The sequence below is a fragment of the Montipora capricornis genome, chromosome 12 (assembly GCF_036669925.1).
Source record: "Montipora capricornis isolate CH-2021 chromosome 12, ASM3666992v2, whole genome shotgun sequence".
NCBI classification, from domain to species: Eukaryota; Metazoa; Cnidaria; class Anthozoa; order Scleractinia; family Acroporidae; genus Montipora; species Montipora capricornis.
This window is the reverse complement of record NC_090894.1, coordinates 30,824,448-30,839,937: the sequence shown is the minus strand read 5'-3', so window position 1 is coordinate 30,839,937 and position 15,490 is coordinate 30,824,448. Positions and strand designations below refer to the sequence as shown.

The window sequence follows — 15,490 nt, the reverse complement described above, 5'->3', positions numbered from 1 at the left end:
GATAGTGAAGGGAAAATCCACTAAAAAGTTTTCCTCGCCGCTGTCATATCGCTGTTGTGTTGTCTTAACTTTTTTCCACAACCTTTCGTCGCTTGATTACGAGATATTGAGCAACAATTCCTTTTTAAATACCCCAATGGTGTATAACAGCCAGAAGTCAGGCTACTTAGCCAAGTGCTGGACCCCAAAAATAATAATATTAATAGGATTTGAAGAAAATCAATTTGTTGCAAGATATGTGGATGGTGTGAAACCAATATAAATTACGTGTAAAAGCGAATTTTCGGAAAGGAAGAGTGTATTCAAAACAGAAAAAGTCAAGCTAAAAACCATTGAATCAAACGAACTCTCGACAGCATTGCTACTTTAATACTCATACACGCACTTAATTAGCCTCTGTGTGTAAATTTTAACCACGCTTGCAAAAAAGTTGCGTGTATTTTTTTTACACGCCGTTTCGTGTATTTACTCTTTTGTTTTGCACGTACTTTGCCTTTGGCCTGTAGTGTATTGTTTCTTTTTTCTTTTAATAAGCTGTATTCTGCAATGAGGTTTGATTATTTTAGGATGTTGTTGACCAACAATCATGGACAAAAGTGTTGGGGGGAGGGAGCATTGCTGTAGAGATAACCCCCCCCCCCCCCCCCCCATCAATGTTGTTTGACTTTTCTTCCGACATTGAATATGGGGGAGGGAGGCACAAGAGCATGGCATTTCCCAAATAGTACAGCCAATAGTTAGAATAATCGAATTAGGTGTGAAGTGATGCGCGCAGCCTTCCCAACAACTTTTGAACAGGATGTAAGCTTTTAGGCTTGCTTCGTTCCAATGGGCGAGTGAAAAATTTATTGTTTCTTCGTTAGCTTGAATTATTCCTTGGGCAATCTCTTTGTTATCTAAAATCTATGCAAATTTTGGTTGCTCTGAATGTGAGCAGTGAGACTGTAATCCGCTAATTTCAACATTTCTGCTTTGAGCTCTTTTTAACCTCTGAGTAATTGCTTAGATTGAAGACCAGCTGGAGATTAAACAAGAGGAAGAAGGAGAAGGTATGCCAGTTTCATCCTGTTGTTGAGAAAGCTTGGTTTTGCTGATTCTGCAGTTTATTATTTTTTTTTTAAGGAAACATTGTTTGTAGTGCTTAAGCTTGCTATTTTACTTGGCTATTGAGATGATAAAGCCAGCTGCTCGGAGTTTTCAATTATTATTCTAAAACTCATTAATAATTCATATGTTCGATAGCCAATAAAAAATGGCTAAATTCGTCACATGCATGAGTTTTCATACCCAATGAAAACACAGATGAAAACCACACGTGTTTTGGATCTCATATTAAAACCATGCGTGGTTTTCATCTGTCTTCTCATTGGATATCAAGGTTTATGGATCAAAACAAAACAAATTGAACACAAAAACAATACTTCAGTTTAATTAATTATCATAATTAATCATCTTCACTGCCAATTCATTTTTTTTTCGTTGACAAAAATTTTTACATCTTCAATAAAATACAGGAAGATTTAAAGAGATCGATCTATATTCTAATAAATGTAGTCTTCCACAAAAATAGTATCTTGCATTGAACCTACAGTAGCTTATAATACTGTCTCCTGTCTTACCTTTTATCGCCCATTAAGTTTTGTAAGTCTAGGAATACTCCCTTGCAACAACTTTGATTCTTCTTCCCAACTTTTTGGAGAACAAAAATGGCTTTTGGTATTCACTGTGAAAGACGCCGTCATCTTCACTCCCCCATGACTTACAACGAACATCAACAAATTTCCCGCATTCTGATTATTTTTAAAATAGATAATCTCATGGGAAATTAGAGCACTGAAACAATACCCCCTTTACTAAAGGAAGTGTGAATAGTTTTAGAAGCCATATCAAAAACTCGTGCATCATGTTTGACTAGGGTTTCCAGACACCTCGAAACAATGAGATCATCTGTTTCTCAATGTCTGGAAACCCCGGTCAAACAATCGCACTCATTTTTGATTTATTACCTCAAGCATAACAACCACTAATAAAAACAGCTGGCTGCTTGTGAGTTATCCGTGGACTTTTCTGGTATTTGAATATTTATATAAAATTCTTATCATTTGCCAGTGGGCCATTTCATAAGGGTCTTAAAAGTACATTTTTTGAATTTGTTATGACAGAAACCAAAACAACTGAAAGTCAAGAATCATCATCTGCTGAGGCTGAACCAGTCGAATCAGAGGAGCCCATGCAAACAGAAGAGGCAGAGGCAAGTGTTAAAGAAGAAGCCACTGAACAAGTAAAGGTTACGAAAGATGACAGCACATCAATGGACACCTCAGAGCTGGATGCTTCCAAAGAGAACAGCTTATCAGTGTCGTTATTTGTCAACACTGATGATGTTCAAGATGATTTGGATGATGATTTAAAAGAAGCTGCTGCTGCTGAAGCTGCTAAAGCGGCTGCTGCCAAAAGCCAAGAAAAACAGGAAGAAAAGCCAGTCAAAGGTGACACAACGTTTCTTTGTGTTAAGAATTTCTAGAGATACTTGTCAAATACTTATACTCTACAAAATGAAACTTGAGTTGTGTGTAGTCATGCTTAATGTCATTCCTTTGTTTTTTCATTTGGACATACCATTTAACATTTCATGGGACTCGTGCATGTGAGGTGTTATGAAGTGGACCATAATGATTGCATGCATTTTGGCATTCTATTGGCTGTGCAACTCAGTAGATTAAGAATCGCAGAGTTGAGTTTGCTGCCGTCCAAATTTTTTCTTGCCCTGGCAAAACCTTCAAAATGCTTGTGGAAAGTTGAGGTTGCAAGCTAGTTAAATGCCTTTCCATCCGTAACATTTTCGAAATAACATGTATGTTAATGCTACATACATGTATGGTTTTTTTCTCCATAATGTGACTTGCTGTTTTTCTGTTGTAAATGAGTGTTATCACTGTAATTTTTCGGCTTCTCCTTGGGAAATGAGGTACTTGTAAACTAACACAAGCCAGGAGCCAGGCTTGAGCCAGGATTAGAGCGACATTTTCAAGCCAGGATCCAATCCAAGATCTTAAGCAATTTTAAGAGAAGCCTGAAGAAGGAAACCAGCTTTAAATGGGGTGTGAACCTTGGTCCGTTTGGATGGCCTTGATTTTTTGGACTTCTTTGCAACAATTACCCCTGATGATCACTTTCAGTTTGAATTAATCGAAGACAAGTGGGCTCTAAATCCCAGCTTGGATCCTGGTTTGAAATCCTGCTTGAAACCTGTTCCTGTGTTTGTGGTGAATCTAGAAAACATTTTTGTGATCTTGCATGGAATTCTAACCACACAGGCAAGAGTTCAGCGAAGGATAGTGAGACCAAGCCTTCAAAGGATGACTCAAAGGCATCAGAAAAGGCAAAGGGAGATGAAAAACCAAAAGAGGGTAGCGTAACTAAAGGACAGAGGTAAGATGGTGTGAACTTTAACCTTTTGCGTGGAGATGACAGTAAGATAAATTATTAATTTTTTTCTGAAGCGTCTTAGCAGGTCGGAATCCTAAATCCTTGAATCTGATTGGCTAATCATGCGCTCGTAGCCGGTCCAGCTTTTTACGATACGGACCACGGTCCGAAATCTGTTCCATACTGAAACTGTCGTGACTAATTAAGAATGTTTTACTACGGCACGGCGAGACGTTGGATTTTACCTCTTAAAATGCAACTTTTCTCTTTCTAACCGTTGCAAAGAGAAGGAAAAACATCGACTATGGAATAAAGGGCCTGGTTATTCTTCAGAAAGGCGAGTATTCACATGATTTTGCTGACAACACTGCTGGTTTGCTGTTTTTGAGTTGTTGGTTTTCTTGAACTGTTGACACTTAAAACAACTTACACTGCAGAGCAGTTTTTTTAACTTGGTTTTGCGTTTGACAGCTGTTATTTTCTGTGGAGTTCTATTTTCTATTCTTGTTTTATATTGCTTCATTTAAGAATATACAGATTCCTAGCTACAATAGGCAAACAAACACATTGCAACGCTGTGGTTTTTCGCATTGTTTTTTTGTGAATTGTTGACATGCCATTTAACTAAAATGACTGACTGCAGAGAAGTCCTTTGAGCTCAGTTTTTCGTTTGAAATCCGTTATTTTCTTTGGAGTTCTATTTTATAATCTCATTCTATTTTGCTTAATTTAAGAAAATACAAATTCGTAGCTAAAATAGTCATACAAACAAATCGCAATGCTGTGGAGTTTGCATGAACTGATGTTAACAAGTTTTTCTTGTGCAAGTTTTGCTCTGATTTGTGAAGGACTTGACAGAGACCAAAGATGAATCCTTGAAATGATAAGATACAGTATGAAGGCAGAGACAGTTGTTTGAGTATATTTCACTAAATTTTTTCCTCCTGTTTTAAGAACTTTCGTTCAATTTAAAAAAAAAAAGCATTTTAATACGTAGAACATTATTCGCCTGTTTGTATGAATTTTTCAAACATCATTGTTTAGTTTGTTTAGCTCATTCCTCTGTGCTTGCCATGAGTTAACTGATTTTTAATGTATTTATTTCACTAAGAGGTATTTGAAGTTCTGTTTTATCGTTAATCTGTCATTTTTCTCTGAGCTTTGCGAACAGATCGCTTTTCTCAGCTATACGTTAATTTCAACTGTGACAGTGCGACGTAGAGCACGTAGAAAGACTTTTTGCAAACCAGTTTACCATGTTCATTTTCAGAAAAAAAAAAGCAGAAAAAATAAATACGTTATTCACCGGCTTAGGTCAGTCCGTATAGAGAAAAACTGTACTCACAACCCTGGGTACATTTTTTCCCTATACGGACGTCCCAGCCAGTGAATAACATATATATTTTTTTAAATACCATTGCAGAAACTTGTAAAGCATATTTTCACTGCTTTTGCTTTGAAAGAATGAGGTTTGCATTCAATATTGATATGAACATTGAGTCTACCATTGATGGTCAGTTAAATGGTATGTGGATAGCAAATTTTGGAGGATGGGCATGAAATACATATGAAACACAAGGTTAAAATGATGACTGGTTACCAAGCATAAACCACTTAATTAACACCAAAACTAGGATAGTGCTCACCATGTTTTTTATTAAATGGACGGGACCTCGATTTCTCAGCAAGGCAAGCTTTTAAATTCACCTGTATTCCATTTCTTTATGTGTCCTTTTTTACAAGACTAATTCCCCCCTGCTGTAAGGATATATCCACAACATTGCTTGTAACCAGACCTCTATTGGTTCCCTGCCGCTTGGTCCAAGCTGAAGAGCATGGCTCATCTTATAAAACCTGGCTGCATAGGCAAAATAAAAATATTAATATTTAACAATTATTCGCCGAAGCCGAAGTGAATATTGGTGAGTATTTACTGAGACGTAGTCGAGGTGATTATTCCCCAATATTTAATGAGCCTGAGGCAAATAATTGTTTTAGTGTAATTTTCAGCAGTGAATATCAAGAAAGTGCAAAACAACGGGCTAAAACAAGATAAAAAGGCACGAAAAGTGCTTGATTGGCTTAGCAGCCGCGCCTCCAAAATGTTATATTCACCGGGTAGCGTGGTGGATATAACACTAAATTCTTATATTCACCACTGAAAATTATACTAAAATTAATTAGTTGCTATTCTGCAGAAAGGGTGGAGACAGTGTAAATCTTGCTCATGCTATTCCTTGATTTATTTTGGACAGTTCATCAGATAAAGAAGCAAAAGGCAAAGTGAGTGAAGCTAAAGGAAAAGCGACAGACAGCAAGACAACCAAAGCTGCAGATAAAACAACTAAAGCGGCAGATAAGACACCTAAAGCTACAGATAAGACAGCAAAAGCTACAGATAAAACAACTAAAACACCAGGCAAAAGCACATCGGCAAAAGACAAAAAGGAAACTGGCAAGAGCCTGTGGGTGAGCAATCTGTCATCTGTGACGAGAGCGGCAGATCTCAAAACACGATTTAGTCAATACGGAAAGGTAAGGCTCTATTCTGGGACCTAGCATAACCAAGTAACTAACCTCTTTTGTTAGTGGATAAGGTGTACTCTGATTGGCTACTCAAACTCTCAATATCCTTTGCTATTCACCTTCAAACAGCTTGGAATAGATTTGCGCCCAAAAAAAGTGTAGTCATTGCAGGAATAGGTAAATGAGTTTGTAAGTAATTAGACCACAAGGATTTTAGCACCATTGTAAGCAAAAATAATAATTTGTCTTTACATGCATCTGTGCATCATTCCATTTCAAAGTCGTGGAAATTTTCTAAGTGTGAAAACAAAGCAACTTTCAGGATGATCCAACTTCACTACAACTGTCTTTATTCATTACATCTCTTCTTTCCTTTTCTTGTTTAATAGGGTGGTTAGTGTTAATTATAGAGAGTGGCGCAATCCTAGATCATGTGTCTAAATGAATAGTTTTGAATGAAGGTGCAGGGATGGCGCAGTGGTGAGAGCACTCGCCTCCCACTAATGTGGTCCGGGTTCGATTCCCAGACTCAGCATCATATGTGGGTTGAGTTTGTTGGTACTCTACTCTGCACCGAGAGGTTTTTCTCTGGGTACTCGGGGTTTCCCTTTTCCTCAAAAACCAAAATTTGATTTGATTTGCGTTAACTTGTTAATTTCAATTTACAGTGTCCCCAATTAGTGCTCTACAGCACTAGAAGATTAGACACTTTCCTTTTAACATTTGATGCTGTTATTGTTCACTTGTTCATCAGTTTTTCTCAATTTTGTTTCTATCCTTAACCCATGCTGTTGTAAATCTTGACAATAATATTGTTATCATCAGGTTGTTGGGGCTAAAATAGTCACAAACTCTAAAGCTCCTGGTGCTCAGTGCTTTGGACTGGTTACTATGTCAACAAGTGAAGAGGCAGCCAAGTGTATATCCCATCTTCATAGAACAGAGCTGCATGGAAAGACCATTACAGTGGACAGGGTAATTTTCAGTTTTGGTGGTTCAAAAACAACAAGGGAAAACTGTGGCCCTTTGTACACTGGTATTTGAGTCTAAAAATTAAGGAAGAGCTGATGAAAACTCTAACTGCTTTCCCAGTGAGAAGGGAGTAATGTCTCTTTTTTCCTGTTACCCATGAAATGGAGCTAAAATTGCATTAGATGTGCAATAATTAAAGGTGTTGCTTATAACAATTTTGCAGATATTGGTGTAATTAATTCCTGGTAGTATTGTTTTGATTTGGCTTGTGTAGTTCGTTTCTACTTTCCTTTACTGAAAGGGAGTCTTTATTCCTTTAGGCCAAAGGTGACCGCCTACCTACAACACAGTCTGGCAGCACGGGTAAAAAAGTGGCAGACAAGAAGCAGACTGTCAAGAAACCAGCTGAGAAAAAGCCGGCAGAGAAGAAACAAGCAGAAAAGAAAGATAAACCAGGTAAGTTCTCTATCCTGTATCCATCTTACTGCGATTTTCATAATTCTGTGGAATCTCTTTTTCAAGCGCCAACGGCCAAACTGTGTTTTGACTTCCGTCAATAAAACTCCCGAGTAGATCCAAAACCACGGATGCTGAAATTGATTGATGCGTGACTAACTTACCAATTAGCATCTTTGGTTCCCATGGTACATGCGCACATTCGAACCTTGACCCCAATGGAAAGTGGTAGAATATGTAAGAATATTTTTACTGAAGAACCTCCGAAAGGATATTATAATGGTTCGTGAGCTATGAACTAAACGAAAACTCCTATTCACTTTGCGGAGGCAGAGTTGATCTTCCCGGGCTATGTTTGGAAATTTGATCCGTGGAAGGCAATACTCCGTTTGGCGCTTAGCACTTGCAGGTAAAATTTCTTAGAATTGTGAAAATTGCAGTAAGCAAGCAATGGTACATCTACAGCAATCCATAACTACAGCTCTGAAGATTGCATGGTCGTGTCAAAGGTAAGTGTTTTACAGAATACCAAGGACACCACTTGTCAGCAAGTTTAACAAAGCAATTGCATCCTGATGTCACGGTGACCTTTCCATCCATATCAAGTGTCGGTAGTGTTATTTACAGGAACAGTTGGATGGTGGTTAACCCAGATTTAGGCACAATATCAGGGGTTCTTTTTATTGAGGTTTCTTTGGGGACTGGCACCAAAGAAAAGTTGATAATAATTTGAACTTTACAGCAAACATATTCATATAAGATGCATAGCTCAAGTTATATGCCTGATGTCCAGTGTACATCTTACGTGTAGATGTTGGTAGACTGTCAACCACCAAGAATGCCCCCTTGGTGAAAAAAAGCTTGTTCAAATGTCAATTACCACTAATCTGCGATTGGATGTCATCCTAGGGTTAAACTTTGCCCGTCAAAAGGGCCTCAACCTTGGAGTTTTATGCCGAAGGAAAGCAAAATTCTGAGTCAAAATTGAAGACAAAAAATCTTTTAAGTTGAAAACAAACTGAAATTGGAAATTAATTTCAAGTGATCCATGATCCCCGTAATCGGGCTATGGGCAACTGGGCCCAGGAGTCAGCCATAGTAAAAGTATAAGTTACTTTTGTAGTGGTATGTGTAGAAGGATTTAAGAGGGACGACCAAGAGGCTTTTATGACAGCAGCCAAATTTTTTTTTTTTAAGTCCACTGTTCGACACTAACACTTGCCCGATTGCCCGGGGAAAGCGAATTGTATATCCGTGGGCAAGTTAAACAACTCCTTTTGCGGAACGATTTGATTTGCAACGAAGAAAGTGACCAGTAATAGTAGTCACCGCAAACACGATAAAAAAAATAACGTTACATCTCTTTGCTGTCATTTGTTTCTCCGTTAAAAATATCTTAGTACAAACCACAAAACTGATTGGAAGGCACAAGTTCGTAGCCGCCATCTTTCTCCGCGCTAAAAGAATGTTATTTACAATGAAACCCACTTTTCGCACGGCCAAATACGCTACGATGATGCTGCTTTGATATCGAACAAGAGCACAAGAAAATTCTACCTTAAGTCACGCAATTTCAACCAGCTTTGAAAGACTTGAAGAACATACTATTGGACAAATGGCATTTAATTCAAAACCAACCTAATCTCAGAGAGATATTCAAGGAATCTCCCTTGATCTCTTGTAGGAAAGGAAAATCGCGTTAACGTGATTCCCTTGTATTGCACTGCGCATCCTTTTCTGCGCATAACAGCGAAGGCATGTTCGTATTCAGGCCTGGCTAAGAGGTTTTATGGACAAATTTCACGGCTCAGTTCTGTTTTGTTTGTCTCACAAGTCTCAACGGATATTTCTAAACAAACAATGTTTAAATTTAAACAAAGTTGTTTGTCTCACAAGTCTCAACGGATATTTCTAAACAAACAATGTTTAAATTTAAACAAAGACTCGTAGCCATGTGTGAATATTGATATATCGAAAGTGGCCAAAAACATTTCAAGATGGCGAACTTTCGTGCGGGAAAGCTCGCTTGAAAGAAGAATAGCCGTTTTCACAGCATGGCAGTAAAGAGCAAAACGGGAAACTATTTAGACTCTCGCAAAACAAAAAGTCGAGTGATAGCCTTGATGATGCTAAAGTGTCATTTCAGTCCGAGAGTGAAAGTGAAACCGCGCTATCGGGGAGACGTGTTGTCGAGGGATCGAGCTTGGTTTGCTTTCTGTTTTCTGTTAAACGAGGTTTGTGACCTATCTTTTTTTTAGCATACATTTATTCTCTTACTCCTCCTCTTTTTGCTGTACGTCAGAAAGAAAAAGTTACAGAGAAAAAAGTTTTCGTAACCATCTCTTTTTGACACAAAATTGTCTCCTCGAGATCACGCACCCGAGGAATATTTGTAGTCAGTGCCTTTTGAAGACGTGCGCCTGTGCCATAAAACAAACATTAAATTGTTCCTTTTGAACAGTACAATACACCTTTTTGTTATTTCAAGAATTACGTCAAAGTTGTGCTTCCTGTTCCTGCAAAACGTAGCGTGAACCGATGGAACAAACTTGTCCTTGATAGATGAAGTCGCAAAGATTAAATGAGTAACTTGAGCAAGTTACATCTCGCAAACGAGCTTGGTGACCCATCTTTTTAACTGCACATTTCGAGTCACCATAATGTATGGAACACTGAATCGAGAAAAGTTTAAAGAAAATCTTACGACAACTTCTGTTACTAAGGAATCACTTTAAGACATGCTTGTCAAAGCAAAACTGTCAAGGCTACTAGAGCACCATGGTCACTGAGCAGGAGTTGCGTTGGTCTTTCAAACCCATTGTACACACATATAACACAAAATTGAAATTTCTACAAGCCTCCTTTGAGTTTTAATGGGCAACAGGTCTTTTAGAAGGTGGGCAACCGAAAAAAAAAACCGTGGGCAACCAAAAAAACAAAACTGGTTGCCCAAAGGGCAAATTGGTAAGAAAGAAAGTGTCGAACACTGATAAGCTGGAGTAAAATTTTAAGCTTATCCCTTCACTGGTCATAGCAAGGCTCATAGAATTGGCATTATTTATAACATGTATTTTCTTCTGACATCCTGGTTTTTTTTTTCCTTAACAAAGGTGAATCGGCAGAGAAATCCAAAGCTAAAACTGATGATAAGAAACAAGCAGACAAGGCTAAGAAGCCTGCAGAGAAATCAACGGGTAAATCCACAACAGCCGCTAAAACTTTGGCTAAATCAACCACTAAACCTACTGCTAAATCAACACCAAAACAGCAGAAGTCAGGTCAGTTTTTACATGTAGTTAGAAATTGATCTTGGTATCGTGTTGTCAGGAGTGCATTATCTTTTCATTGCTGTTCCAATGTTTTTTTCGTCTTTTGTTCTTATGCTAGATTTCGATTGTTTGTTTGTCTTTTAAACAATTTTGGGGATGTTAGTGTTACACTTTCCTGTCTAAATGATGGTCATTGTACATGCAATCAGCACACACCCACGTTGTTGCTTGTCTGGTAAAACTACTTCACATCCGTAGAATTTCACATTAAATCCAGTCTTTCAGTTGTCGTTCTCCTGGCTGCATTGCTTCGAGCAGTCTTTCACACGCTGCCAATGATGATAATGACGATTGTAAGGACCATTTGTGATAACCAGGATGATGCCATCATTGGAGCCAGACGAATTTACTATTGCCGTGGTTGCAGATGCTGTCCTAACCTATTCAAAAATTTCCTAACTTAGCTACTTTTCTAGTTTGGAATTTCTTAAGTCCTGATATCAATAATGGTTGATACTCTGTAATCGCTAAATGTGGCTTTCCAAAGAGGAACAGTTGTTGTCTAATAGTTCTTAGAAAATACTTCCTTGAACAACCACCTCTTCACGTTGGTAATTCTTCTCTTGCTTTGTCAACAGTTGGTCCATTCTGTGAAACTCTCTTTACTTGAAAAACTTTCTCTAGATTTCCTACTTCTCTAGAGTGGTATATTTGTACTGCTGCACTACAACTGTTGCGCATTGATACTAAGAACGCCGGACGCCCGTCGTTATTGCCTGTTCAAGAAACGTTTAGATACCATTCCATGTTGAAGTGTTGGAAATGGTTTCAAGAATCCCTGGGGGCTTACTTAAGGAAAAAGAACCAACCTCTCTTTCCAGTGATAACGAATGAAGCTCAAAACAAGTCCTTGCCATCTGGAAATCTGTTTGTCTAAGTATTTGTGGACATGCTATGTTTAACAATGAGAATAAAATGTTATGTTTTGTTTTATAATGAATGCTAATCACAGGAACTACTGCCAGTGGCAAAAAAGAGGATGATTCAAAACGGGCGACGTCAGTACATAAAGACAAAGACAAAGCCGATTCTGCCTCAACTAAATCGACAGACAAGGACAAGGACAAAGAGAAAGAGAAAGACAAGGACAAAGAGAAGGAGAAGGATAAAGATAAAGATAAAGAAAGCGAAAAGGACAAAGACGAGAAAGCAGCCACAACCAACAAGAGCAGTAAAGAGAAAGGTGGTGAACGAGCATCTCCAAAGATCAAATCTCTGGACGAGATTCGGCGTGATAGGCAGGAGAGACAGCGACAAGACCGAGCCAAACAGATCCGAGAACAACGCGAACGCGAAAGACAAGAAAGGCTCAGACGTGAGCGAGAAAGACTTGAACGTGAAAAAACGGCTGAACGCCAACGCGAACGTGAGCGAGAAAGAGAACGCGAAAGGCGTCGACTGCAACTGATTCGTGAACGCGAGATCCGAGAAAGGCAAGAACGAGAGCGTCTCCGCCTGCAACGAGAGATTGAAAGGCAACGAGAACTCGAACGACAACGTGAAAGGGAACGACGGGAAAGAGAAGAACGCGAACGTTTGGAAAGAGAACGCCGTGAACGCCTTGAGCGTGAAAGACTCGAGCGTGAGCGTATTGAACGTGATCGCTTACAGCGCATTGAAAGAGAACGCTTGGAACGTTTGGAACGCGAACGCCTTGAGCGTGAGCGACTGGACCGTCAGCGATTAGAACGTGAACGATTAGAACGCGACCGACGAAACTTGAAACGCCCTGGCGCACCATTTGAACGCGGTGATCCTGCACATGCTGAGAAGCCTGTGGGCTTCTGGCAAGAACCGAAACGAGCTGCAGTTGGGGAAGGAAGACCCCGTGACTTTTTCAGTGCCGGTTTGAACGATCGTGAGAGACGTGACCGCTCTGATGTGTCCTCTGACAGGCGTGACTCTAGAGGAGGACATCGTGATGCCGGCGGCCGTGAACGGGAGACACGCAGAAGTGAGGAATATAGCCGTGCTGATGAAAGGCGACTGAAGAAAGATGAGAGAGAGCGCCGCAGCGATGACAGCCATCGCGGAGGTCGTGACAAACCCTCCGGACGTGACCACGACCATTCTAGAGGATCGCGCGAGCGTAGCGGCCATGAGAGCAAGACTTGGGCAGCAGCAACTGAAGCAGACCTGTCAGGTGCTAATGTTGGTGTTCTTGGGGCGAGTATGGATCCACAGAAGAGTTTGAGCATCCTGTTGGAGCGTGCCGGTGTCAGAGGAATCCTTGGGTCCGGACCAGGCGCCCAAGCCCACAGCGTTCGTGCTGAGCTGGGGAAAACCATGGGCGGAATTGAGGAGCCTACCTGGCGCGCACCTGACCCGAGGGACAGCAGGCCTCCCATTCCCCAAACTGATCGTGGCCCAGGTTTTAGTCACGGTGCTTCTGGTCTTACAGACATAAGATCTGTAAATGTTGATGCGCGTTTTGGTTCCCATCCACTAACTACAAGCCACCGTGCTGTGGGTCTTGGTGCAGGCGTGGAACCCAACAAGCCGCCAGCGCGTGACTGGCGTGGCTCGCATGCTCCCACCTTGTCGTCACGTGACCGAGATGCCTTGGCTGCCAGAGAACGCGAAAGACCACGTGAGCGTGGGGAGGAAACAAAACAGAACCTGCCACGTGCCGGAGCGATCTATGATGCCCGGGATACACGTCCACCAATCAGCCGAGCCTCTGCGCCAGCCAGAGGAGCCTGGGCTAACAGTCAAGCTGGTAATCCAGCGCTTGGTTTAGCTAGTGCCGGGCGACCTCCTGTGGATAACAGATCGCGTGCTGCTATTACGGCAACTCGTGAGACTGCCCCTGCTCCGTGGAACCCACCGGTGAGTTCACTAGCTACACCAGTGGCCCGAGGAGCCTTCAATGGAGCTGCAGTGCCTGGACCAGAGAGGCGACACCCTGCGGCGGCCGATGTGAGATATGACCCTTACAAGGCGCCTCAACGAGTCAGTATGATGCGAAGATATTGAAAGAACTGAACAGTGGCTTCTTCTCTCAGTTGATTAGGACGATGTTAGTTTAAACGTCTGTGCATTTTTTTCAGTTTTGCTTATAAATTAGAGACACTTAACGCGAGCTAAGCAACTGTGTACACCATCTGTTGGACGACTTTTTCTGCAAACTGACGTTAAGTTTGTCGGTTTAAGTTTGTAGGTTTGAAATGCCGTTTTCATTATCTTTTATCTTGGGCGTATTTAGGCAAATAAGCTCATTTGAGGGGCAATTTTAGATTTTTTTAACATGATCTTTAGACAAGTGCGAAGCAAGAAGTTGCTTTCGTTCGAATCAAGAAATTCTTCATTGTTAGAAAGATATTACCGATTTCAGTTTTAACCACAGGTAATTAGTAGATGCGTTAATTCATCAGTTTAATGGTTCAGTTGCATATGCAATAAAGGCCACCCAGTTTCACTCAACTTGTGCCTGGAGTTTCTACGGACCAGTCTGCCAAATCGAAGCGCAGAATCGAAGACTGATCTGCGCAGTGATGTCGTTTTTAAGAAAACACCTCAAGGGAAGTTCGTTTCAAGATGTCCAAAAGGATTAAAAGAGAGGTAATTGAGGCAATGCTGAAACAGATTTTGTCCAACAAGCTTCATTAAACAAGACGGCACTGCGACGACAGCAATTGGTGTCGTAAGATATTTTTCTTAAGTTCTAGTTGCTCCCCGTTTGTCTTACATGACCAACAACATTTAGTCAAGTTTGCATGAGGCGAAGCGTTGCAACTCGGAAAAAGGGTTCGGTTCAGAAGAATTTTCGTCGAAGTTAAACAATATTGCGCAAGTTTTAAGTAGTAGCGTAAGTGAATCAAGCACAAATAAGTGGGCTACGCTGATTCGTTTAGTTAGTCCGTATTGCCTTGGTTCCGAAGCGAGACTACTTAATTGTGCTTGTTTTGCCAGTCACTCTTAAACGCTCAGTCATCTATTGTGTTTGGTTTAAAAAGCTTATACAGGTAACTTGTTTTTATTAACCATTGTGTTCCAGTACAGGAAACTCGACTTTTACACGAGGAAAGGTGAGATGTTTGTTATGTCTTGACTATTGGGGATGGAGATGGGCTAAGGCTCTAGAAGTTATGCACCGTGCTATTGTTTGTCGGTTTGGATTACGAATTTGACGCTTTCGAGAGCCTGGCGCAAAGGCAGTTTTAAGCGAAGACGTTAACCGCAAGTGGGACCCGTTTCTCGAAATTTCGGAAACTTTTCAGGTGCCTCAATTCCCTCTGTAGCTTAAGGAGGCAGAGGTATCTGGTCATCAATTTTCACAATCATTTTGGTTCAAACACCAGCTTTTATAAGACAAGCGGATGGCAGTTTTACAAATAGCTTTTCGGACCCGAAAAGTTAACGAGACTTTCGAGAAACGGGGATTAAGTCTCGTTCATGTTGTAAGGCGTACTGCCCCTCTTACCGAGATCCTTGTTGGTCGAGCAGAAAATAGTTCAAATGGTCCAGTGTGATTTACATGGAAGGAAAAAAATTGAGGCCATTTTTTGTTTGCTACAGAATGGTTTCTATTGTCAGGTGGACCTTTATTTTGAATCAACAGACATTTGTTGTTATCCCAGACCCGGAGTTCAAAAGCCGATTAACGCTAATCCCAAATGCTGTTCAACGCTGATATTCGGCAAAACTTTACATGAGATAAAATCAATCGTGAACAACAAAAATAAGTAAAAGAAACTTTCACCAAAAAGTAGAAAACAGGAAACAATCCTGGATTAACTTAATCGGCTTTCGAACAAACGGGCGCTGTAGTGACTAAA

The 15,490-nt window shown here is 40.5% G+C and overlaps 1 protein-coding gene across 1 annotated transcript in view; it reads left to right on the top strand.

The window, feature by feature from the left end:
* Nucleotides 1-14,135, top strand: part of LOC138027492 (scaffold attachment factor B1-like) — a 20,935-nt gene extending 6,800 nt beyond the window's left edge. The window contains exons 5-12 of the mRNA XM_068875048.1: nucleotides 1,007-1,049; nucleotides 2,163-2,489; nucleotides 3,318-3,432; nucleotides 5,685-5,964; nucleotides 6,781-6,930; nucleotides 7,248-7,383; nucleotides 10,494-10,661; nucleotides 11,665-14,135. Coding sequence (XP_068731149.1) covers nucleotides 1,007-1,049; nucleotides 2,163-2,489; nucleotides 3,318-3,432; nucleotides 5,685-5,964; nucleotides 6,781-6,930; nucleotides 7,248-7,383; nucleotides 10,494-10,661; nucleotides 11,665-13,688 — 3,243 coding nt within the window. The 3' untranslated portion in view covers nucleotides 13,689-14,135. The remainder of the gene's footprint in view (nucleotides 1-1,006; nucleotides 1,050-2,162; nucleotides 2,490-3,317; nucleotides 3,433-5,684; nucleotides 5,965-6,780; nucleotides 6,931-7,247; nucleotides 7,384-10,493; nucleotides 10,662-11,664) is intronic.
* The last annotated feature ends 1,355 nt before the right edge of the window (nucleotides 14,136-15,490 follow it).